At 42.1% G+C, this 27,080-nt stretch overlaps 1 protein-coding gene across 4 annotated transcripts in view; it reads right to left on the bottom strand.

Annotated features, from left to right (window-relative positions):
* pard3bb (par-3 family cell polarity regulator beta b) overlaps positions 1–27,080 on the bottom strand; it is a 326,214-nt gene that overhangs the window by 177,803 nt on the left and 121,331 nt on the right. For all 4 annotated transcript variants that reach the window (XM_054747065.2, XM_054747066.2, XM_054747067.2 and 1 more), the window contains 6 exons: positions 16,273–16,356; positions 15,922–16,047; positions 11,435–11,690; positions 9,242–9,350; positions 8,196–8,335; positions 7,973–8,101 (listed from right to left, as the gene is read on the bottom strand). In XM_054747065.2, coding sequence (XP_054603040.1) covers positions 7,973–8,101; positions 8,196–8,335; positions 9,242–9,350; positions 11,435–11,690; positions 15,922–16,047; positions 16,273–16,356 — 844 coding nt within the window. The remainder of the gene's footprint in view (positions 1–7,972; positions 8,102–8,195; positions 8,336–9,241; positions 9,351–11,434; positions 11,691–15,921; positions 16,048–16,272; positions 16,357–27,080) is intronic.

The raw sequence follows: 27,080 nt of genomic DNA, 5'->3' as shown, positions 1-27,080 counted from the left end.
ATCACAAAAAAATACCATGGTATCCAGATAGTCTCTTATAATGAATGCAAAAGTGTATGTAAGTTTTCCGGTTACCATCAAAAATTATTTGGATGCAGTATTTATATTGGCTTCACATTCTGTGGTTGTGTGTTGCTATCAGTGTGTGTGTGTGTGCATGCGAGTCAGCAGCGTTCGGTTTAGACTCTGTCTGTCTGAAGGGATTGTAGGTTTAACAGCGTTAAGCCGACACAAAGTCCTCTGCTCTGCAGAAAACTGTTTTCCCTGCTGGATAAAAAATACTCTCCCCATCAAACTGACTGTCCAGACCTGATAGGAAGCTCCCTGACCTTGGAAACAACTTATAAACCCTTGGTTAGAGAAATATTGGCAACTCATGATCACAATAGAATTTATTTTTCCTCAGACCTCATTTAGGAACAATGTGAGCTTCCAGCCACTCCTATGTTTCGTGTTATCTTATTCACCTTCCTTCTAGAGTTATGATTTAATTTCCTTAGATTCAGCACAATGGGGAATTAATGCCAGAGTAAATGTAAATTAGAGGATGGGTGTTTCAATGTCTAACAGTTTGAATCAGCATTTTTCAGACAAGGGTCAGAAATGTTCAGTTTTTTTTTATTTAATCAGACATAAATAAGCAAATGCAAGTGAAACTTCCTAATAATAAATCAGCACAACTTCACGATCATGTAATACCAAACCTAAAAGGTCTGTGTTGCTTTTCATGATAGCAGAACTTGGTTTAAACTCATTCCTTCACAGGGCAGTGCATCACTTTTATATCATCTTAGCCTTATTGCTGTGAAAGATTGACATTTATGTCTGGTGCTTTAAAAAAAAAGCCTGCAACGAGCCTCTATGTGTTGGTTTCCATTTGCGGTTATAAAAGGTGTTTGATTCTTTGCTACATTAACTTCATCAAATCCACCCAGAGACAGAAAAAGCCGTTTGCATAGAGGAACCTTCCCATGCAGGTCGTTTAACATTTAAATGGGTTGCCACAATGATGGATCAACAGGAGGACACGCTATCAAAAAGACAGCTCAGTTGGTGAGTGAGTTTTATTAAACGGAGCTGGAGAACGCGAGGGAGAGAGTGATGGAAAGACGCATTATGTGAAAATGAGCGAGAACACTCAACGACTTCACCTACATCACCTCTACAGGAGAAATGAAGTGTGAGGCAAAGAGAGGAAGAGACGTATAGAAAAACCAGATCGCAATGGGAAAAGAAGAATAATGAATGTAAATGTGGTTAGCTGAATAACACAAGGGGCGTACCTAAACACATTCTTTGCTTTGCACTGAGAGACACAAACTTGTGGAAACATCCACTGACACCGTGTGCATTTTAATGTTTAGACCAGGGGTGTCAAATATCCGGCCCGCGGGCCAGATCGGTTAAATCCGGCCCGCGAGATGGGTGTGTAAACTTTATTTTCATACTTTACAATGTAGAGTGAAAATAAACGTATCTTTGTGAGCAAGTTTTCTCTGTAATGAGTATAAATAAAACAAAGCTGCACTCAAGGCTCACACAAGAACTTGAATCACATCCTGAAGTTGGCCGCCACTCAGGATGTGACTTCTGATATTGATGTGCTGGTGAAAGCTAAAAGATGTAAAGTAAAATGAGTCGAATATACTTTAAGTGCTGCATGAAACTGATCTAGCCATGTGATCAGTAAGCTCTTTGAATCACTAAGGAATGTTTTTTTAATTTGTTGATTTTTTTTCTTCAAATTTTCAAGTACACTTCAGGTGTTGTACTTGTACTACACTGTCCTCAGACTCCAGCTTTGTTTTATATTGATTGTATTAAAACAAAGGAAACAATCTGAAGTTGTTTTTAATTTACCGGTCCAGCCCACTTGGGACTAGATTTCCCTCAATGTGGCCCCTGAGCTAAAATGAGTTTGACACCCCTGGTTTAGACTGATAATGTGTGGAAGAGGCTGTGCTTAGCAAAATAGTCATAGAAATGAAACCTGACACTTTGGACTATACCTTTGCATTATAGATGGCCGATATACCAACATTTAAAAACATGAAATGATGTGTTGCCAGTGATCATGTTCCTTTAAGATGCTAAGCTCCAGACTGGATTGTGCTTTTCTAATTCTGATTTGAATTTGGGAGTCGTGCTTATGAACTGTAATGGCCTGTATTTGGTATAGCGCTTTCTAGAGTCCTGGACCCCCCCCCCCCCCCCCCCCCCCCCCAGGTGCTTTACAACACAATCAGTCATTCACACATTCACACACTGGTGGGGATGAGCTATGATGTAGCTACAGCTGCTGTAGCTGTCTGCCTTTTTTTTTAAACATGATGAAACTTCCTATGACTACCCCCCTCCCTACCCTATGATGAGTCATTGATGTCATTAAGACCTATTGTGTTAGAATGGCTGATTTCCATTGACTGATGTTTATTTATCATCATCGAGGTGAACTGCTCAACATATCATGATGCTGACTTGAGTAAACCCTTTCCCTTCAGTGCACATCTTTAGAGTCTTTGCCGATTGAAGCAGTTTTGTATTTAGCACATGGAGTGTGGGATGTATCTTCCTTTGTGTAAGAATTGTGTCTTCAAACAAAAACATTGGCACGTGCAAAAGCAAAGCAAATACTTTGTCGGCAAGAGCACTACAGTGTTTGTGCTCCTGTTGATTTCTGTTGTTGAGCCAAGCCTGACATTCGTGATCATTAGTAACACCAATGTTGGACAATAACAGGAAAAAGGAAGTGAAAGATCTTTATAAGCAGCAGATGTGAGAATAGTTGGAAAAGCAGAGAAGAGAGACGTGATACCCTTCTGACTGCTCTCCACTGGGATGATGGCAGAGACACCAAGCTGCCAAGGAGTGTGTGTGTGTGTGTGTGTGTGTGTGTGTGTGTGTGTGTGTGTGTGTGTGTGTGTGTGTGTGTGTGTGTGTGTGTGTGTGTAAACAGGGTTCTGAGTGGTGTAACAGATGGGGGATCTACTGTAGTGACTCTGTAAGGTCACACTGGTGACAATATCAGTAAGATGCATGCGCACTCACAGAAAGACACACACACACACACACACACACACACACACACACACACACACACACACACACACACAACAGACTGAGTGAGAGGAAGAAGAGCACCAGAGCACCGAATGGCTGCTGAAGTGATGGATGAGCTACAATCTGAAAAACAGAAACAGTTTGATGGTGTTTTGTTTCAAGCTCGCCCTGCCACCAGTTGCTTACGTTTTACTAATTTAAAGCTATTAATTGTTTTTGTGAAGAACATCAGGCAATAAAAGACCTCTTTCACTGAAACAAACAAGGAGACCTCCAGTCTGGCTGGCATGGACTCCACAATGGAATCACACTTCACATTAACAATTACACACAAACTCAATCTATTGTTGATTTATTAAAATGTATAAATATTTAATCATTATTATTCATTATTTAACACACCACTTTCCTATGCGTAGTGTACGTAAAGGCAGCCACGTCTGGATATAAAACAAAGGAAATAAAAGGATGAAAGGAGCAAACTGGAAACGCATGTTTGAACTATCTGAGAGCAGAAAAGAGCAGCTTCGTCTCAAACATCAGGTTCAAAACTTCACTCCTGCATAAAGAAAACCACTAGAAGAAAAAAACATGTCTCACACTGAGTAACTGAGTGTGTGATGCGTTTGTGTATCAGGGAGCAGACACAGCAGGATGTAGTCATACTATGTTCTGGGTTGCGTATGAATATGTTGTAAGTCACGGAAGAGCAACCAAGTATGAGCCTGTGTGCATGTAGAGGTGGTGTAATGTCTTTGTTCTGCAGCGAACACACACACACACACACACACACATTAGCAGACAACACCAGATGGTAGGCTAAAAAGAGGCAACGGAAGAGGGGGAGGAGGAGATAACCAAGATCATTTCATCATTTTCTCATCATTTTTCTTCTGTTTCCCCATATAAACACAAACTTACAGCCATAACTGCCAAGAAAGCAGAAAATCATATAAAACTTTACTTTGGAACCTTTTAGGAAATTCTCTGAACTGTTTTGTTATTTGTAATAAACAGAAACGGCAACTCAGAAACAACATTAAAATTCTAAATGATACACAACTTTCCTTTCTGCTTTGGATTTGTTTCTAAAAACAAATATGGCACAAATAAAGTTTTTCTCCTCATTCTGTTGAAAAATGTTACTTTATTCATGTAAATGTCTAATAGGTCCAAAGATGAGTAACCAGGTTCAAATTTAGTAGTTGTTACAAATTTTTTTTCACATAAATGCCAATTTTTAAAAACTCTTTATTTTTAATGAGCTTTAATATTTTTTCCTTTTTTGTTTTAATGATCTTTAATGTTTTTATCATTTTTAAGGATCTTTACTTATTGTTAATTTAACTTTATCACTTCATTCCTTTTTTTTCTTTTTAATGATCTTTATTCATTTGTTTCATGACTTGTTTCTTGTTTTTAACAATCTTTTCTTTTTATGAATTTTTTTGTTTTAATGATCTTTAATCAATTGTTATTAATTATCTTTTAATCGTGTTTTAATCTTTATGTCTTCGTGAAAACTTTGTGATCTTATCTGTGATAGGTGCAATACAAATAAACCTTTCCTACTTAATAAAGTATCTTAAAAACTAAAGGATTTGTGTCAAAGTTAAATACCAACGCCAATGAAAAATAGCTCTTCTTACTAAATATAATCACATAAAAGGATTAATCCCACATAGTAAAAGCCCTGAGCAAGCTAAATGTTCCAAATGTTCATGAATGCTTTGGCACCTTGCCACGAGCATATGAGCCAACATGAGAACAGATAAGAGCAGTGCCCTTGGATCTTAGGGTGATTCAGGCAGCGTTTTTAAAATAGACGAGTGGAACTCAGAACACCACTTTACCTGTGGGACACATTGTGATTTTTTGTATGCAAAAGGAACAAAAGTCATTTTATTCTGCAAGAGCTTCAAAAGGAATAACATAGCATGGATGGGAGTCATACTTCCTGACTGGGTGTAGTCTAAACCATTAGTGGTTTGCACGCTAAAGGCATGCTTTAAAAATGTTTTGCTTAAGTCAGAATACAATTTTTATTAAAGAATGTTTCATTGGCACTTGCACTGAAGACATCATAGAAGTTCAGACGTGTGTAAAGACTGAAATCTAATATCTAATATCCTAAATGTTAACGCATGCAGACACATCCACCACCTTTCCCACTTCCCGTCTGCAGAAACAGAATTTGTTAAGGTGCTGAGGGACACGGGAACACGTTGGATTGAGGCAGCCTGGCACTGGCTGGGGAAACGTCAGTCGACGAGAGAGGAAAGAGACACAAAGGGAAGAGTTGCAACATAAAAGAGAATAAGACACAGCCAGACGTAGGAAATGGGTAGGGAAATGGACAAAAACCATTCCTCTAAAGCAGGGATTCCCAAAGTGTGGTGCGCGCGAGCTGCCGCTAGGGGGTGCGCGAGCTGCCGCTAGGGGGTGCGCGAGGTGAAAAGTGTAATGGCTGCGGAGCTCAGAGAAGTCTGTCATATGTCACCATTATCGTAGAAACTCATTTGTAGGTGGGCCTGAGAAAAAGTGAGCCCAATAAATGTAATTGAAAACAAGTATATTTTTGCGTGTGTGTCCTCCGCATGTGCCCTAGCTTCATAATAACAATGCGCCGAGCTTCAGCACTCTGGCCTGCGCACGCCGACATGTTCCGTATTTGATCATTTTTAACGGTGTTGGAGCAATCTGAAGGTGGCGAGTCATTCTGGCAGATTGTAATTAACACCTGTCTCATGCAGGTGTTCTGACATTGTAAGCCTCACACACAGAACATTGTGGATGTAACTAAATAACAAGAAATGATTCCCATTCAGACTATTAACAGCGCGCTGAAGATCTGAAGTTCAGAGTGCGTCTGTCAGAGGTCAGACGCGTTCCAGCGGAACCACGGCTCACGGGTGCACAAGTGAGCACATCTGGGCTGGGCAGAAGTCATTTTACAACACTGGTTTAAATAGCGCCAATAACGAGACGCGGTGACTTGAGCGGCGGTGCCGCGCGCATACACACACACAGATTCAATAAGCGCGCATGCTGCTTTAACTCCGGCGAGCCGTCAGACTGAAGGCAGAAATGAACGCTGCCTCCACCGTGATAAAAACTTTTAAGAGGCTATTTTTCATTCAAGGTCAAATTAAGATATTAGCTTCTGGGATGAGTCGGGTCCGCTCCAGCCAGTGACTCCTCATGAACCTGACCACAAGTCCTGTTACTGCAGCATTTGTTATTCCAGTCCGCGTGGCAGCGGATCGCAGATTCAGCCACTCCATAAAACAGCAATAAGTCGGTCTGAGGTAAAAGTGAACCTCATGGCTATATCTTGTCCCCTTTTGACATTTGATTACACACAAGTAGGTGATCAGCTCAGGTTTATGCAGAGCAGAAGGAAGGAGAGCGCTCTGGCCGCACAGGTTAAACGTTCCTACTTTAAGAAAACCGTTAAATTGCATTGTTGATGTGCTACCTGGGCACTCTAAATATTTATTTAAAATGAAATCAAAGGAAATTGTAATGGTATCGAATGTTTATTAATCACTATTTAAAAAAATGAAAGTGATGGGGAATTTTTTTTAACCCTGTCTGTTCAGCTTGACATCTGATATATATATATATATATATATATATATACATGGTCGGGACATAGAAAGGGGTGCGCGGCTAAATAAGTTTGGGAACCACTGCTCTAAAGCATAAATATGGCCTCTTATTCTTTATTATTTTATGCAAGTGTAGATACATGAAAGAAAGACAAGCCAAATTTCAATAAAACTAAGGTCCTGTCCACACGTAGCCGGGGATCTGCCAAAACGTAGATATTTTTCTACGTTTTGGCCTGAAATCCACACGAAAACGGAGTTTTTTCACACGAAAACGGATCTTTTTAAAAACTCCGGCCAAAGTGAAGATCTGTGTTTTCTCCGTTTTGGGTGTCTGCGTGTGGACGGACAAAACCGGAGTTTTAAGGTCCGCAACGTCACTTTCCACGACAAAAAATGCTGACATCACGTGTGCGACCTGTGTTTACACTAGCCGACAGCATGGATGCCCTCAGAGCTGCGCTCGCTTTATCAACTGTCCAAGCGCTTTCTGCTTGTTTGTTTTTGCAAGCGGAATTACTGCTCCTTGCGGAAGACCACAGACGAAGGACGAGGTTAAGAACGGGGGAAGTACTGCTGCCTACAGGTCTGGCATGTCCTTAACAACGTATTTATCCGGGTACATGTGGACAGAGTTTTTTTTTTTAAACGAGGTGGTGTGGATGCAAGTTTTTGGAGGGGCGGATATTCGTTTTTAAAAAAACCCGGCTACGTGTGGACTAGGCCTAAGACACAGAAAAGAGGACGACATTTCGAAGCAGATAAAAACAGAATTTTATTGTGGTAAAAACTAACTTCTGTATGAAGCAGAATTTTGGAAAATAACAACAACATAAGGCAATTAGTACATGCGCTATTGTTAATCATGTAAAGTCAGAAAACAGTTGTAATAGAAAGGATGTACCACTGAAGACTTCATCTATGTAAAAAAGCAGGAAAAATAGGAATCAGTGAAGATAAAATGTGTTTATTGAGAACAGCTGAGGTGAAATTCAGCACAAAGCATCAAGGGAACACTTGCATAAAACATCTTTTAAACCTTTACCGTGTTTGCTGGATTAGTCAGAAAAGAATCTTGTTAAAAAACACACAGAAGAGTGTGCTTTCGGGTCAATTTGACCAATGCTTGACAATTGAAGTTAAGGTCAAAAGGAATTTCCTGAGCCGATCATCATCTCAACTGGGATGCAATTTTACCAAAATAGCTTTGAATTAATAAGAAGTTTCCCAACATGAACAATGACTTCCCCACCTATGAGAAGCTCTTGCTTTGTTGACTCTCAGTTCCATGTTGTTCTTACCATTTCTCTGGGGAGGAACATGTCTTCCTGTCTTAAGACCACCAGAGACACAGTCTCTCCTTGACGAGTGCTGCGGAGCATGCACACCAACTCCTCCTGGCCCACCCCTGTGATATCCACACCATTTACCTACGCACACACAGACAACACACACACACACATAAAACACCAACTGCATTTTTTTAATTTTTACTAAACAATCTCAAGAATAGTAGTCCTGCACCTCTAGGATGCGGTCTCCCGACTGAAGTCGACCATCCTTGACAGCAGCTCCACGTGGCAGAATGTTTTTGACCAGAATAGGGCCTGGACCATGCACTGAAGAATCTCTGGTTACCACGGTAAACCCAAGACCTTCTGAACCTGGACGCACATAAACAAACACAAGCAAAAAGCAGAACTGTTTATTCTAAAACGCTGCATTTATGTTTGACTGGATTCCAGCTTCCTGCAAACACACACTCGCACACAGTGAGCTAGTCTCAACTCTTTAGCAACAGTTACAGCTAAAATATCTGCACATTTAAAGGTAAAAAGGAATTTAAAGTCGGAGCTCAGGGGCAGCTCAAAGGGCAAAACCAGGAAAACGAGGGAAAGAGAGAACGAGTGGAATGATTGCTAAATGATGGAAGCAGGGAGTGAATGTTCCGGAAAAAAGAGAGACGAAGACGAAAAGCTTCATCAGAGAAAATATGTGCACACATAATTCTGTATACAGCGCTCATACTCGTGTGTGTGTGTGTGTGTGTGTGTGTGTGTGTGTGTGTGTGTGTGTGTGTCTGTGTGTGTGTGTGTGTGTGTGTGTGTGTGTGTGTGTGTGTGTGTGTGTGTGTGAGTACAAAAAGGCCCATACGCACAGAGACGGAGGGAGAGGTTGTGTTTTATAGACCTCATTAAGTCTGGTCTCTTTAGCAGCGCCAAGTCAGCACTTTGGTCCGGTATGAATTCATATCAGCAGAAATGAACAGATCAATAAAGACTTAATAGACCCTGAAGAGAATGGATAAGGAAGATTGAGGAGAGGGAGAAGCAACTTAGTCAAAGAACAGAGAAGGGGAATAGGAACGAGTTCAGATGAACTGATGAAGCACGCATCAGACCAGTGAGCAGACTAAACATTCTGATTGGCTGTTTTTAAATTCTCACAAGCAACATTATTTAAAAACAAAAAGGAAAATGGAAGTCTGGGTACAGGTGGATGATATATTTGCTGGTTGCAGTTCTGTATGCTGTGACTGAGGCTCTGTTGTTAACTCCAGTGATTCCCACCTTTCTTTAAATCAATCCGTAGCCTTCGTCCTCCTTTCTTGTTGGACACCAAGCCAGAGAGCGTGGGGCTTTTCGTGAGGAGGGGGCTTTCACTTTTCCCCACAGAAGGCTACATGAAATACACACAGGACATTTAAACTGAATCAACATGTATTTAAATCAGATGCTTTGAGTAAAGGACAATATGTAAGTACTGCTAAACATTAATATTCATCAGTAATATAGTCCCTGTTTACACTGTAAACACTATTTAGATAAAACATATATCTGCAAAGTGTTCAGACTTAGAGCATGACCCACCAACTTTTATTTTAATAAACTAAGATAATAAGCTGTTGCTAAGAAACTGTTCCTTCCAAGCCAGTTGTTTTTCAAATGTCAGCCGTGTAACCATGGTGATGCTAACGACACAGCTATGTGTGTTTGGTTTTAAGACTTGATAGTTGTAGGAAGGAAGTGGACACAAGATAAAAATAATGTTTGTTGTTCTCGATGGTTTCGTAAAGTGAGAAGAGCTGTACGAGCCAAATAATGAACACACAGCGCTGCGTGTAATCGTGGCGTTTTTGTAGTGTCAAATTATTGATTACAGGATTCTTGCATCTTTGCCAACTTTCAAGAGACATAATGCAACTTTTTCATATTTTTAGATCATTTTCTTGAGCCAGTATGTGCCAAACTTACCCTTTCCATACAGGCGTCAAACTCCAGTCCTCGAGGGCCACCACCCCACGTTTTAATGTTTTCCCTGCATCAACACACCTGATTTCAATCAGCAGGTGATTAACAGGCTTCTGGAGAGCCTGATGAGCGCTGCACAGGTGAATCAACTGCGTTGGAACAGGGAAACAACAAAAAGATGCAGGATACTGGCCCTCGAGGACTGGAGTTGGACACCCCTGCTTTACAGGGTTAATGAAATGTCCCTCTGACCCCACCATCCCCTGTGGCCAGAATACCACACTTGCAACTTCAGAGTTTCCGGGCCACTCCCTGTTGGTGGAGGGAGCTGTGGGGAGGAGTGGAGCTGACATGGTGGAGCTGGAGTCTGCTTCCAGCATGTTTCCTGCATGTTTTAGATTGTGAACACAGCTGATTTGTTTGATTTAGTGATTAATCGCTCCTTTAGAAAGAAATGAAGGCTGAGGAGACATTTCAGCGAGTACACTAAGGTGTTAAAAAGACTAACGCACAGCGGGGAGATGAGTTTCAATATTGCTATGACCACAGAACATTTGTGGTTGCTAAAAGCAAGCCAACCTGCTTAGTAACCCTTTAAGTAAAGCACTTTCACTTTCAGCTTTGGTTATTCCCAAAGCTCGCACCTCCTTTGGCCGCTCCTCATTCCAGTTTGCTGCTCTCAATGACTGGAATGAGCTGCAAAAATCACTAAAGCTCACTACCTACATTCCTTTATCTGCCTTCAATAATTCATTGCAATCAATACTTTCTGATCAATGTGCTTGTTTCTGAGGACTTAAAAGACTGTTTTAGGTCTGTTTTGATTGCTTGTCCATATTAAATATGAGAACAGTACTTTGTCTTAATGTCTAATTGTTTGATCTTATTTTATCTTGTTTGTTTTGATCTCATCTGTTTTTCTTTGATGTAAAGCTAACTATGTGTCTGTTGCCGCTGCCTCTTGGCCAGATCGTCATTGTAAATGAGAATGAGTTCTCAATCGACTCATCTGGTGAAATAAAGGTTAAATAAAATAAAAAAATGATTTAATTCTATTAGGGATGCACCAATATGAACATCTGGGCAGATATCAATATCTAATATTAATATTGCTGTTAACAGTACTGTCACACGACCAAAGATTTCCAATGAGGAGCGGTGAGCTGCAGCTTTGGCTACGCTAGGGGAACATTTTTGGTTTAACCCCCCAATCCACCCCCCACCCCCCCCAATTTTACTTATTGGTCCAATAATGCTATGTTAAAAAATGAAAAGCATTGGCTAATAATAATGTTGACTCCGATATATCGTGCATCCCTAATTTCAAGCACATTTAAAGTGAGTTTTCAACTTTTACACCAGTTATGGTTTCCACATACAAGAACAGTACATGCAAAAGGCTAAATTGCACCATAATGAATTCTGGGAGCCATCGCACGTTGGTCCTGATAGGGTTTCCTTTGGCAAGTTGGTCAAATGGCTAAAGGATTTGCAAAATAAAAAGGAACTTACAGAAACAGCTTCAGGAACAAGAGCTTCTTCTGTAAGTCGAGCAGTTTGATTCTCAGGGGGCTTAAAATCCGGTTTGGCTTTGACAGGTGGAGGTGGGTCTTTGGCCTTGGCTGTACGAGGGCTGCCATTGACACCAGTACTGCTGCCAAACAGTTGACCAATCAGAAACTTCTCATATTTTTCTCTGCTGAAGGAAGGGAGTACTTCCAAACGAACAAGTGGAGAACGCATCGCCTGACGAAAGACGTCCTGAGATCTGGTGAGGGAGAGAAAAAAAACAAAAAAAAGACAGGGAGATAGACTGTCAGGAACGTGTATGGATAAAAAAACAGAAGAACGTTTAGTTCAATAACTGGGTAAAATGTCTTCAGTGAATTATGCATTCTACACATGGAAACCATTTGTAATATTATTCAAGAAAATTCATTATACTGTCAAGGGCGTGAAACCCAATTAGAAGATAAATAGAGATAAGCATTATAGATCTGATTGCAAATGACTAAGTTTAAACATATGCCATTTGTTTGGTAATTATACTAAAAACAAACTTGATTTCTAAAAACTGCAATTCACTGCAGCAAATCTAAAGATGATTTATTCTCATAAACTGTCTCTTCCTGACACTTTTTCTTCATTAAGAGTTGGCTGGCTTCTATCTTTGTTTCTAGTCAGCTAATGATGAGAGCAAACAGGAAACTAAACCCCATAACACCTGCACACAAGGCTTTGAAAACTATTTAAAATGTTAATGTAGCAGCAAATCTGATTGCACTAAGTAAATTAGAAGGTTCACTATGTCAGAAGTAATTGATAATCGCCGTTAGTCAGCCCAAGATAACAAATAGATCAAATCTAGTTTGTTTAAATTTGATTTCAGCCTATTGTTTTCTACCAGGATGATTTATAGAGCAGTTATGATGTTAGAACTTGACCATGTTCAGAAAGTGAAGACTAAACAAGCAGTTCCCTCACTCATCTGCTTAACCAGTCAATCTTTAGTAGGGTAGAAGGGTGTCATCTCCAGCAGCCATAGGGACAAAGGTATTGGACACCCTGGACATGTTTATGTTTATGTATTTAGCAGACGCTTTTGTTCAAAGCGACTTACAAGTGATAATCGGCATGTTGCCCTTGAGGCTAACAACAACAATAACAACAACAACTTGACATCAGTCATGGAGAGTAGGGAACAAGGAGTGGACAGTAAAGAGGTGGGGACGGGTGCAGGGAGGGTGCTAGTTAAGAAGATGCTCTCTGAAGAGCAGGGTCTTCAGGAGTTTCTTGAAAATTGAAAAGGAAGCCGCTGTTCTGGTAGTGCTTGGAAGGTCATTCCACATTTATGGAACGATGCATGAGAAGAGTCTGGATTGTCCTGAGCGTGGTGTAGGCACTGCTAGCCGACAATTCTGTGATGACCGGAGCGGCCGGGCCGAGACGTAAGCCTTTGCAAGAGGATTCAGGTAGATGGGAGCCGTACCGTCTCGGACTTTGTACGCTAGTGTTAGCAATTTGAATTTCATGCGTGCTGCTAGCGGTAGCCAGTGGAGCTCAATGAACAGAGGGGTGACGTGTGCTCTTTTAGGCTGATTGAAGACCAGACGCACCGCTGCGTTCTGGATCATTTGAAGAGGTCTCACAGTACAGCCTGGAAGACCAGTTAGAAGGGCATTGCAGTAGTCGAGGTGGGAGACGACAGTACATGTCACCAGTCCATCACCGGGCCACAAAGACCCGGGGTTTCCACCGGATGCGTAAGCAGCGCGTAACATAATAGACACGTTTTTTTCACAGAGCTCAGCAGGGCATCACTTCCAACCAGGAGCGATTTAGAAGTAAATTGGTAGCAAAAACTTTGAACCACAGCTTGTCAAAGATCACAGCACAACTGTAAGACCACGCATGATTATGCAAGTTCATACAATACCATGAAAGGAGAAAGACGGCAGCATGTATCTAAAAAGGTCTGTGGTTTGTTTTCTGTTCAGTGTACCTCGGCTACAGAGGTACACAAGAAATCTGCAAGTGCCTTTCATTTAGAAAGATGCCGGGTGTTATACACTGGTCTCTTGTTTGACTTCTCGTCTGGCCCAATCTCTACTGCTGACCTGGACGTGTTCTGGAAGCGTAGTGCGTACAAACTAAGCTTGAAGCGTAAATTTATTGGAACGTTGCAACTCTACACTTCTGGAATGTGTCCAAGACGAGCCATTCCGCGGCTGGTGGACACACACCTGTTGAACCAGAACCAGAATCAGAAGGGTTTTTTTGCCGTGTGTGAGAAATCACAACATTAGGTGAGGTACTCGGAGCTAAAAAGAAAGATAAAGATAAGAAATAAGCAAACATAGGAAGTAAGAATATAATTATGATAAAATAATAATAAAAAGTGTCAATAATTAGAGAAGCCGCTATCATGTAGGACAGTGTAGGTCCTGATCAGAGCGGAACAGTTCAGGTACAAACACAACACAGGGTCATGCAACTGAAACCAAGCGACTACAACTATGCTTTGCAGACGTTGGGTGATGCTTACACTTCCAGTGGAAAGCAGAGGAGAGACAGGACACACAATCATTCACACACTCATGCACACTTAGGGACAATTTAGAGACACAAATCAGCCTAAGATGCATGTTTTCAACCTTTGCAGGATCCCAGATTACTCTGAGAAAACCCACAAATGCATTGGGAGACTATGAAAACTACACAGAGGGAAGCAGTCGAGATTTGAACCTGTGACCTTCTCGCACCGAGGGAAGAGAGTCACCAACTGCACCATCTTGCAGCCCTAACCTGCAGTTGTTTTGATAAACTTCAAAAACTTTGAAAACTTTAAAACTGGGTAAATAATTTGATGAACTACTCCAAACACACTTACTGAACAGAAATCAGATTTCCCTTAACGCTAATGTATTTATATAGTGAAACACATTTAATCGACTTTATTATCCATTAAGTAATTAAGATTTCCAAACAGAATTTTGAACATGAGATGTCAGAAAGAGTTAAAACCTAACTTATTATAATAACCCCTGACACATTGGCAGAGGTTGGATTGTGGTTGTGTGGGCGGATGGGTGTTCATCTCCTTTTCATTTTCCTGAGACAGCACTTATATTGAGAAACCATTCAACACAGTAGGCAGTCCAAGCGGGCGTTAGTGTCACTCCTTTCTGAACAATGGCACTTGAAGTGATTTACATTGTATTAACTGCACAATACAGGACAATGAAACCAGATATGAAAGCTGTGTGTTTTGATATACTGGGCATTCAGAGACCACTATGTAGAGATGATATCATCATTGTCACCGATTGGACGACTTGCGAAGCCACGTTTGTGTGAAAAACATTTTCTAATCAAGCAGACTTCCTTGACACAGCAACCTAGCAGGGACAATGACACGCTTTGTGTGTGTGTGCTTGGGTTTATGTGTGCACTTTGGATTTAAAGGGATGAGTGGATGCTCAATGCTCTACTCGCAAACATCTCATTGGATCAAACTGCACTTGCTATAGACCAGACATAATGAAACAATCTTCATTTTCTATGTGTACTCATTACTAATAAGTGATGGTTTGAATCCCAAGCTTTGCTTGTTTTATTGTAATAGAAAATTATCTTTATTTTTTCACTTGTACATGGATATGGTTTTAAAATTGAATATGTAGGGGTGAATCAGTGCATGTCTGTGTTGTCTGGTGCCTTTGAAAAAGACACTAAGGACAAACAATGGATTTCATGTGCAATCTCATTTACGCACTTGAAGGTGCAGTATGTAAGAATATAGTAAGAATTTTAAGTGAGAAAATACCAAAAGAGTCTAATGTTTCAGTCATTTTGGAAGGAAGGATATACTGAAACATATTTAATATGTGGGGATTGTCAGTTTTTCTCCTTTCAAAACAAAGGAAGGATGAACGTGACTAGTGTTTACCATCAGTGAGTGTGGGGTCGCCATGCCTCCTGCAAGCTAATACTGCAGCACCGACAATTGTAATTTGACAACGGCCGGTAAAAAGCTCCAGAGTTGTTTAAAGGGGATTCAGTAACCAAATTTCACCACAGGATGTCATTTTTACTTCTTTTCTACATAATGCACCTTTAGTACTGGACAAGACTACTGTTTGGCCTTTAAAGTCTACACATAAATATCAAAGTATCAAAATAGTAAATATTTTAATATTTTTAAAGGTTTTTACCTAATTTGAATGAACTGTTTCTAATACAAAAACCTTACATAACTCAAGTCTACAAATAAGTTATTCAGTGTGCTAACTACCAACTTATTAACTGACTGTCCACAGTTCTGAAGTCAAAATGTACCCATCAAACATAAAAAAATATAACAAAAATCCAAAGATGTTAAGATTTCTGATTATTTTTTGGACCACCTATCACATTTTGTTCGCCAATCTCCCTGAGATGGCTTTTCATCACCTCATTTCTTCTAATGAAATACAACAGATGAACTGAGCGGTACTCACTGACTAAATGTCTTGTCCATGAGGTCGATGTTGTTGATTTTCACAATGCACTCATTCTCTAGAAACAAGCCTTCCTTTCTTGAACGGCTCTCTTCTTCCACATCACGAATATACAAACCAAGGGACCTTAAAGAGAGTGAGATAGAATATTGGAAATGAAAACCCCTCACTGAGTGAAAAGCTCTTGCATCAGAAACAACCAATCAATATTTCAATTAGTTGTGTCATTCTTCAATTTTAGTCATTTTGTGTCAGTCTAGCCCAGGTTAGCATTGAGCATAACCAGGGAAGCTAGAATTGGGTTTAACAGATGTGGCATGACTAAATGTGTGAATGCATTTTTGAACTCACCGTCCACTAAGTGAAGAGCAGTAGGGAACCACATGGATCCCCAGTGGACTGTCGTCTCCTGGGATCTCCACCACTCTGATCAGACTACACAAACGTGCAGTTGAACATACAATTATAAAGCAAAGACAACAATTAGTCACTTTGGAAACATAGTGCATGTTTGATCTCTAGGAATGCTAAATACTGGCTTTTTTTTTTACTGATATCTGATATACCAAACTTGATGTCTCTTAATATCTGATAAAACTATGATGAAAAAACTAAAACATTTTAGGTTGCTAACATCACATATCTCCTATCGTGCTTACATTTTAAACATTTTCTGTGTAAAATGACAATTCAATTTATTAAGTTATTAATAGAAAAATCCTATTCTTATTCTGTCTCCAACAGCAGCTGAATCTAGTTCTCCCTAAGCATGACACTAAGATGTGTTTCTTGGTTCGTAACGTTTCTTTTTCTTTTTCTATATATTGCAGCTACGGTGAAAAACATTTATAAACATTTTTAGATGGGAAAAGCAAGCCTTGGGTGAGACTTCTTGTTTTTTAGTTTTAGTGGCCTAGCAGTGAGGAAACGTTCGCATGATCGCTACAGGACAAATTTCTACCACACAAGTTATGCCAAAAATATAAATCTGAAACTATATCTCAAAAACTGTACTTCAGATCTGTTGTATTTTGACTTTTTGAGACAGATGTAGCTGAAAAGTTTGATGCATAATATGTGTACGATATGTAAATGTTAAAAGACTGAAAACCGATATGATATTAAATTTGAATGCTGATAACGGCCGATATTAACTCATTCACTGCCATTGACGACTAAAGTCGTCATTTGCATTTTTTTTACTGTTTGAACATCGGAACGAGCCCCCGCGCTGAGAGAACAAACATCTCAGCCCTGAAGCCGATCGTCATACACATACGTCACACGTCACGTGATCAGGAAGCAGAACATCCATGTATTAGGAGATCGTTTTTGGCCATTCCTGTAAAAAAAAGTGAGGCGCGAACCGGAAAAACGTCTGCCGATCACAATTCGACAACAGATTATGAAAGAACAGATAACGCTTGAAACACGTGGATTCTTCCTGATGTAAGAGGTGAGTCTCCTCTTTGTTTTGGTTGTTTTGGCATCAACATCAGCCTTGCATGCAACATTCTGTGACTCTTAAAAAAACTGTAAAAACGGTGAGAAACGCTGGCAGCAAAGGCCTTTAGTGATCAGGAAACGGGTGGCAGTGAATGAGTTAATGGTAGAGCGATAATATTGATCACCACTATTGATTTCTTAAAATAAATGGTTTGCTTTTGATCCCCCATACCCAAACTGCTGTGAAAGACAACAAATAAAGGTAAACGCCTAAAACACCCTGAGGTTTATCCTTTAATATTCTATTCAACATGCTAAAGTACATCCAGGGTCAAATCTGGTTGTATGATCATGATGTGTGATGCAAGCTAATTGCAGAGAAAATAGAATGCTTATTTTAGACAATATTTAGACAACTCAAGGAACGTAGAACACATGTGCAGTATCCAAAGGCGTGACCAAGTCACTGCTTTGCAAGTCATAAGTAAGTCACAAGTCTTTCCAGTCAAGACTCGAGTCAAGTCCAAGTCAAAGACAATCAAGTCCAAGTTGAGTCCAAAGTCAGTGATGTGGAAGTCCAAGTCAAGTCCAAGTCCTTAACTTTGAATTTTCAAGTCATAATCAAGTCATCTGTCCAAGTTCAATTTAATGACAATGATAATAAATAAATTCCAGCAATAAAGCTTCTTAAAGCTTCATTTATTTGCTCAAACAAGCAGAAAGTGCAACTGAAACTGATTATAAACAAAGAGCTGCTGCATTTTGCAGTAAATCAAACCCAGAACGAAGAATGATTTATGATTTGTGTCCACTTTTGTGCTAAAATATCAAATATGCTCAAGTCAACAGATGCAAGTCGATTCAAGTCGCAAGTCATTGGCATTCAAGTCCGAGTCAAGTTGTAAGTCTTTATAGATTTTATCAAGTCAAGTCAGAAGTCATTAAAATAATGACTCGAGTCTGACTCGAGTCCAAGTCATGTGACTCGAGTCCACACCCCTGGCAGTATCTCACAAACATAGAAGAAGAAAAAGTCCAGAAAACTTTTTTCCCTCAGTAAATACTTAGAAATGTTTTACACTTGACTGACACAAGATTTTTGCAAGACTGCACACACTTTCCTAAATACATGTCGTTGTGAAGGGCTTAATCCATGTCTATTAACACAAGCCTTAGAGAACAAAATGGCAACACTCTATTCGATACAAATAAAAGCCCAGACGACAGTGGATGTGTGTGTTTAAAACATTCATTTGTGTCTTACTTCTCTATGGGTTTCTTCCTCAGAATCTCTTGATGACTCTTGCTAGTTTGGATTATTCAAGAGTCTATCTGCTTTTCATTCTGCCTTTAATGTGTGTGCCTGCTGAAGTCTTTGTTTGTTTGATTAGTTTATCTATCAGAGCACAGCCATTAATCCTCTCGCGACCTTCTTTCTGCTCCCCGTGTGTTGGAGTGTGTGTGTTTCTGAGTTCAAACTTTGTATTGTTCTTTCATTTAGTGTCTGTCTCACTGTCTGTTCATTTAGTCTGCCCCTGTCTCTCTCTAGACCATCCATCCATCCCTAAATCCCCATCAGCACTGCAGATGCAGATAAACTCCAAGGAGACGATTGTGACGACTGTGGAGGAATGCAAAGTTTAAAAGCACAAAATTTTGCAAACAAATATTCCTGTACAGATAAAACTGATGCTGCCTCATCAGTGCTCATCAAATTTGAGTTAATCGAAAAAATAAAAAGGGCTACTCAAAATAAAAAAAAAAACATGACATTAATTAATTTTGCTGGGTTTAAAATTATAAACCAACATAGGGCTGCTCAATTAATCGAATTTTAATCACAATTACGATCTGAGTTTTGAACGATTATAAAAACAAAACAAGCTGATTATTTGCTCCTCCCACTTGCGCTGCCCTGAGTTGCAAATGAAGCGCTCCTCCCACAGTGTTGCCAACTTAGCGACTTTGACGCTATTTCTAGCAGCTTTTCAGACCCCCTTCTTGACCTTTTAAATGTTAAAAGTACCTAGCGAACACCTCAGAAACATCTCTGGTAACCCTTAGCTACTTTCTGGATAACTGTCGTTGACATTTCCTGCAGGTTAGCTAAACACTCCGCCTGCACTCCGGACCGTTCTTCAGGACATTAGGAAAGGGAATGATGTAGTAATGTGTCAGTCGCTAAAGAAACGGCTCTCAGAGCTGGCTCCATGTTGGATTAACCAGAGTGAGTGACACACACCGCACCTGCGGGCTCATGAGCCGCTAAAAACGGCTAAACGTGCGCGTGCGGCACGCTAAACACACGTGCAGCTTGCCCCTGCTTGCTGTGAGACCGGGTTGGGGGGTGGGGGGTGCAGCTGTGGTTGGGACAATTATTACATTAACTGATGGACTTGTAAATACATAGTTTATAAATAAGGTAGAAATAAGTTCCTCACACTGATAAATAATAACTAACCTCTCTGAGGACACGGTGCTAGTGCACTCTCCTACAGGACATTGACACGACTCAAATGTTATGCAACATTTTGTGAACATCAATTTTTTATTTGTTATAAATGCCACTGTATAATTGTTGCTGTCAGTATTTGCAAGATATTGGTATTTGGGTCTGTACTGGTTAGACTTAAATGAGTTAAACCAAGGTCTATAGCCCTTGGGTCATAAACTATGAGCTATAAGTATATTGGTCTTTTTTTACTGGGAATCAGGAGTTCTTTTAGTGATCATCTTGTTTCTTGTTTATTTTTGCCCTGATTGTGCCCTGAACAATTTTATGACTGAATAAAAACAAATAAAATCAACATAAATTAAAAAATCGTCTTAAATAACCGAGATCTCAAGTTCAGTCACCATAATCGTGATTAAGGTTTTTGCCATAATCGAGCAGCCCTAAACCAACATGTTAAAAAAAGTTAATCAGGCTTTATGGGAAATCTGAAACATTTGTACAAATTAACCAGTAAATCTGATGCTTGCTATTTCAAGAAGAATTACCCAGAATGAAGCTATTTGAGACATAAACCAAACAGTAAAAGATTACATTTAAAAACTGTTATGTAACATTTTGTCAAGATCATCATGTTATGCACACAGGTGCTCACATGGTGCTCTCATAAGTATGGACTTGGGCATTTTCAACACGTCTTATAGCTGTGGTTGGCACTAAATGCACTGTGATGTATTATCGTGTGATTGTTCAGTAAAACAATGTTGGTTTTATATTTCCTCATTAGGTTGACGCAGCCTAGCAGCTTGCTCTTGTTGTATTGTTGTGTGTCCCCTTTTATTGTTTGTTTTTCTCTTTCTGTGGGTCTAGAAGCAGACTCTTATTCATCATTGATTATTTATTATTATGGACGTCTCGTCTCTCGTCTCGTCTTCCTCCGCTTATCCGGGTCCGGGTCGCGGGGGCAGCATCCCAACTAGGGAGCTCCAGGCCGTCCTCTCCCCGGCCTTGTCCACCAGCTCCTCCGGCAGGACCCCAAGGCGTTCCCGGACCAGATTGGAGATGTAACTTCTCCAACGTGTCCTGGGTCGACCCGGGGGCCTTCTGCCGGCAGGACATGCCCGAAACACCTCCCCAGGGAGGCGTCCAGGAGGCATCCTGACCAGATGCCCAAACCACCTCAACTGGCTCCTTTCGATCCGGAGGAGCAGCGGTTCTACTCCGAGTCCTTCCCGAATGTCCGAGCTCCTCACCCTATCTCTAAGGCTGAGCCCGGCCACCCTACGGAGGAAACTCATTTCGGCCGCTTGTATCCGCGATCTCGTTCTTTCGGTCATTACCCAAAGCTCATGACCATAGGTGAGGATTGGGACGTAGATCGACCGGTAAATCGAGAGCCTGGCTTTCTGGCTCAGCTCCCTCTTCCCCACGACAGATCGGCTCAGCGTCCGCATCACTGCAGACGCCGAACCAATCCGCCTGTCGATCTCCCGATCCCTCCTACCCTCACTCGTGAACAAGACCCCGAGATACTTAAACTCCTCCACTTGAGGTAGGACCTCTCCCCCGACCCGGAGGTGGCAAGCCACCCTTTTCCGGTCGAGAACCATGGTCTCAGATTTGGAGGTGCTGATCCTCATCCCAGCCGCTTCACATTCGGCCGCGAACCTACCCAGCAAGAGCTGAAGGTCAGAGCTGGATGAAGCTAGGAGGACCACATCATCCGCAAAAAGCAGAGACGAGATTCTCCTGCCACCAAACTCGACACACTCCACACCACGGCTGCGTCTAGAAATTCTGTCCATAAATGTGATGAACAGAACCGGTGACAAAGGGCAGCCCTGGCGGAGTCCAACCCTCACTGGGAACAGGTCCGACTTACTACTGGCTATGCGGACCAAACTCACGCTCCTCTGGTAAAGGGACTGAATGGCCCTTAACAGAAAGCCACCCACCCCATACTCCTGGAGCGTCCCCCACAGGGTGCCCCTGGGGACACGGTCATAAGCCTTCTCCAAATCCACAAAGCACATGTGGATTGGTTGGGCAAACTCCCATGCCCCCTCCATCACCCTTGCAAGGGTATAGAGCTGGTCCACAGTTCCACGGCCAGGACGAAAACCACATTGCTCCTCCTCTATCTGAGATTCAACTATCGATCGGACCCTCCTCTCCAGTACCTTGGAGTAGACCTTTCCAGGGAGGCTGAGGAGTGTGATCCCCCTATAGTTGGAACACACCCTCAGGTCACCCTTCTTAAAGATGGGGACCACCACCCCGGTCTGCCACTCCCTAGGAACTGCCCCCGATGACCACGCAATGTTGTAGAGACGTGTCAACCACAACAGCCCTACAACATCCATAGCCTTGAGATACCCAGGACGAACCTCATCCGCCCCCGGGGCTCCGCCGCTGTGTAGTTGTTTGACTACCTCAGCAACTTCTGCCCTCGAGATCGGACAGTCCATCCCCAGGCCTCCCAGCTCTGGTTCCTCCTCGGAATGCGCATTGGTGGGATTGAGGAGCTCCTCAAAGTATTCCTTCCACCGTCCGACTATAGCCTCAGTTGACGTCAGCAGCTCCCCATCCCCACTGTAAACAGTGTGAGCGAGTTGCTGCCTTCCTCTCCTGAGGCGCCGGACAGTTTGCCAAAACCTCTTTGGAGCCGATCGATAGTCTTTCTCCATGGCCTCACCAAACTCCTCCCACGCCCGAGATTTTGCCTCGGCAACTGCCACTGCTGCACCCCGCTTGGCTATCCGGTACCTGTCTGCTGCCTCCGGAGACCCACAGACCAGCCACGCCCTGTAGGCCTCCTTCTTCAGCCTGACGGCTCCCCGAACCTCTGGTGTCCACCAGCGGGTACGGGGGTTGCCACCACGACTGGCACCGGCCACCTTACGACCACAGCTAGCAACAGCCGCCTCGACAATCGCAGAGTGGAACAAGGCCCACTCGGACTCAATGTCCCCCACTGCTCTCGGGACGTGGTCAAAGCTCTGCCGGAGGTGGGAGTTGAAGACCGTCTTGACAGGTTCTTCTGCCAGGCGTTCCCAGCAGACCCTCACTATGCGTTTGGGTCTGCCAGGTCTACGCGGCATGTTCCCTTGCCATCTGATCCAACTCACCACCAGGTGGTGATCAGTTGACAGCTCCGCCCCTCTCTTCACTCGGGTGTCCAAAACATACCGTCGCAGGTCAGATGATACGACTACAAAATCTATCATCGACCTGTGACCTAGGCTGCCCTGGTACCAAGTGTACCGGTGGGCATCCTTATGTTCGAACATGGTGTTCGTTATGGCCAAACTGCGGCTTGCACAGAAGTCCAATAACAAAACACCGCTCGAGTTCTGATCAGGTGGGCCGTTCCTCCCAATCACACCCCTCCAGGTCAAGCTGTCATTGCCCACGTGAGCATTGAAGTCCCCCAGCAGGACAATGGAGTCCCCTGATGGAGCACTATCTAGCACTCGTCCCAGGGACTCCAAAAAGGGTGGGTACTCTGAACTGATATTTGGCCCATACGCACAAACAACAGTCAGGACCCGTTCCCCGACCCGAAGGCGCAAGGAAGCTACCCTCTTGTCCCCCGGGGTAAACCCCAACACACAGGCAGAGAGTCTCGGGGCTAACAAAAAGCCAACCCCAGCCCTCCGCCTCTCACCCGGAGCAACTCCAGCAAAGTAGAGTGTCCAACCCCTCTCCAGGTCTCGGGTTCCAGAGCCAATGCAATGTGTCGAGGTGAGTCCGACTATATCTAGCCGGTACCGCTAAACCTCTGCCACAAGCTCCGGCTCCTTCCCCGCCAGCGAGGTGACGTTCCATATCCCAAAAACTAGTTTCCTTGTCCGGGGATTGGACCGCCAAGGCTCCCGCCTTGGTCTGCCACCCGATTCACATTGCACCGGACCCTTCATGTTCCTCCTGCGGGTGGTGGGTCCACAGTTGGACGAGCCCATGTATCCGGTTCGGGCTGGGCCCGGCCGGGCCCCATGGGCGAAAGCCCGGCCACCAGGCGCTCGCTCACGGGCCCCAACCCCAGGCCTGGCTCCAGGGTGGGACCCCGGTAACCCTCCGGGCCGGGTACTCCGACTCTTCGTTTTCACCGCCATGAAAGATCCTTCGAACCGTTCTTTGTCTCACCCTTCACCTAAGACCAATTTGTCATGGGAGACCCTACCAGGGGCACTAAGTGCCCCAGACAACATAGCTCCTAGGATCATTAGGGCACTCAAACTCCTCCACCACGATAAGGTGACGGTTCAAGGAGGAGTATTATGGACGTCATTTACTTTAACTTTGTCAACAGCACCGCCATTCCCCCTCAAAGAAATAAAACAAGAACCTACCCAGCAACAGACACGGAGCCGATTAAAGAATATCTCGCCGAAAAGGTCAGACGATTTCAAACATTAATACACCCGTGACTGACAGAGCACAAAGATATGCAGCAAACATTTTTTTGTTTGTTTGTTTGTTTGTTTTTTTCATGTCAGAAATTTTCAGGAAATGTGAGTTTAGACATGACAACTGGATGAAGAGGTGGAGGACAAGTTTGTCTGTGGTAAAAAGTCTCTCAAATACATAAACACGAGAACACACTTGAGACGTGACTACATTGATGGCAGGATGCACGAGAAAATCGTTACGCCCTCTGTTGTCCTGGCGGAGAGTTGCTTCACAACACTGACACACCAACGAAGAAGTATAAATGGAAAACTTCTCAGTCAATACAAGTGCGTGTGAGTACACAGTTGCTGATGGAGAAGAATAAACTAGGATTTAGTTGATTAAACGTGAGCAACATAAACATGCTAAGCTAGAGTAATCGCAAAGTGTGGCACTAAGATGTGTGTAATAGTCAGTAATGTATTTTTTCTTCTTCTGTGATTTGAGTCACGGTGATGCAACATTTAAAACGATCTTCAGATAAGAAAACCAAGCCTTGGTTGAAGATTCCTGCTTTTGTCTTAGTTGTTTATTAGCTGGCTAGCTACATGCTATGGGGGAAAGTAGTCATTCACCAAATAGGGCAAACCTCTACACAAGTTATGTAAAACAAACTAAAATATCTCTAACATTACCTCAGATCTGTCATATTTATATATTTTGAGAGAGAGGAGAAGTATTTGAAGAGTTTGATGTATAATATGTGTAAGGTATGTAAAGGTTCATTAAAAGACAAAAAAGCAATACCTATATTTCCTAATACTGCATTTCAATGTCAAGATTGGCTAATAGAAAGACTAGACGATGATTAACGAACATCCCTACGTGGGACTATTTAATAGAACAAGATGTTTGAATGGACTTTCATTTGTACAGTTGCATGAGAAGTTTCCGTCTTAACCACAGATTAAAAAAATCAGCTTTGCCATCCTTTGTGAATCTTTATTGACAAAAGGGGAGGAATAATGAACGCTTTGGAAGTGAAACAGTGAAATGAGGCAGAAAGGATGCACTGAATTAATTAGCCAAGGCTAATGAATAGAATTAATATGAGAAAGAAAATTACATGCACCCCTCCCTTTATCCCTTCCTGTCGCTGCGCCTCTGATCTCTAACACTCCACCTACAACACACACTTGCATGCAAGCAATTCAGATCCATTTGCATTTTCTTTTTTTTCCCCATCATTTTGTTCTATGTGAGATGTTTGACAGGCAGCATCAATGCAAAAAAGATGAAGTAGGGTTGAGAGAGAGAGACAAAATGGGGGAGAGTTGAGAAAAAAGGACAGTGAATAAGAGAGAAAATGCAGAGAGGAAGCGCAGGACAGAGAGGAGCAGAGAGATGAAGAGAGCAGGTGTTCTCTTTATCCAGCTGCCACTTTACTGATCCTCACTATGAAAGACAGAGAAAGTGATAAACACAAAAAGAGGATATGCATTACCAAACCACTCTCTTTTCCCTCTATGAATTTTTTTTTCTCATTCCTATTCTTATTTATGATCTTTTTTCAGTTTCCAAAGCAAAGCGCCACTGATGTACCCAGTGGGGGTAATACAGAGAAACGATAATAAAATAAAAACCTTCCATTGCACTTATGATTGAATAACCAAATGTGTCATAAAATACTATGCAGATACCTTAAAAGTCTCATGTATTCTTTTACTTTTTTGATAAATTTGCTGTAGTCTATCATGTATTGCTATGCACTGAGAATCATCCTGATACCTGGGAGGGGTACCAGTCAGATGTTTGTACATGCAGGTGTGGGCACTTTTAAGAAAATGTATGTTTGCTTTCAGAAAACGTGCTGATGGGTCAGCTAACAGTATTATTACAGCGATCTCTAATCCTGCTGTTAGTTGCTGTCATTACTCATTAGGATTCAGGAAGCACTGGTTGATGAGTCTGCGTGCTGTTTCTTCTTAAGCATATGGGTCAGATCGTAGTGTGTTTTCTTTTATTATCGTTTTAACACCTGTTGTAGCTTAACTTCATATATTATCTTTGTATTGTGCTCCAATGTGTTTTATCTGACCATTTTATATTTCTTATTTGATAGTTTTATGTATGTATTTTAGGTTCTGTTTAGAGTTTGTCTGTGCTGGACCTTTCAGCCTGTTAATAAATAAATAAATAAGGTCGGTCGGTCGGTCAAAACAACAGTGAAAAAATGAGCAGTGCTCGAACGTGCAACCTTCTGATTACGGGGCAAGCACCTAACACTTGTGCCACCATCGCCCAATGAATGTCTGTTAGTCAATTTCTGTGGTAAAACGTTTTTTTGCTCCTGTTTTAGTTATGAGTTAGTTGGAGGATTGGGGGAGTTGACACACCACAGGTCTAACAGATTAAAGCCGTGGTCCACAAAGTGGCATCATCAAGAATGAGGAGATTTTAAATTTTGAACACCACTAGTGCACTAACCGCGCTCCCCCTCCCCTAAAGGAAAGATCTGAAAGCCATGCATCACACCGCAAGTGCACACAGATTGCCATGTAGTGCTAACGAACAAGTAATGTTTTCATCCTGCTAAGACACAATTGACTCTAACTGGTTTATCTCCTCAGCCTTCAACAGGTTCTGTAGGAGCTGTTGTTCACTTGTTTTAATCAAATCTGCAGTGTTCAAGCAGGGATGTGATGGTAGCACACCTTTGCTAATGCTTCAATGGGCTAAAAGAACAATCCCATGCAGCATTAGGTAGACAATTACACTATATACTTAGCTCTAATACACAACAGATGAATCCCTTTTCGTTCCCCTCCCTCCACTTCCACAGTTAGCTTGAAGTTACCAGATGGACATT

This window comes from Nothobranchius furzeri, chromosome 14, assembly GCF_043380555.1.
Source record: "Nothobranchius furzeri strain GRZ-AD chromosome 14, NfurGRZ-RIMD1, whole genome shotgun sequence".
Taxonomy (NCBI): domain Eukaryota; kingdom Metazoa; phylum Chordata; class Actinopteri; order Cyprinodontiformes; family Nothobranchiidae; genus Nothobranchius; species Nothobranchius furzeri.
The sequence above is the reverse complement of the archived record's forward strand: the minus strand, read 5'-3'. Positions and strand labels throughout refer to the sequence as shown.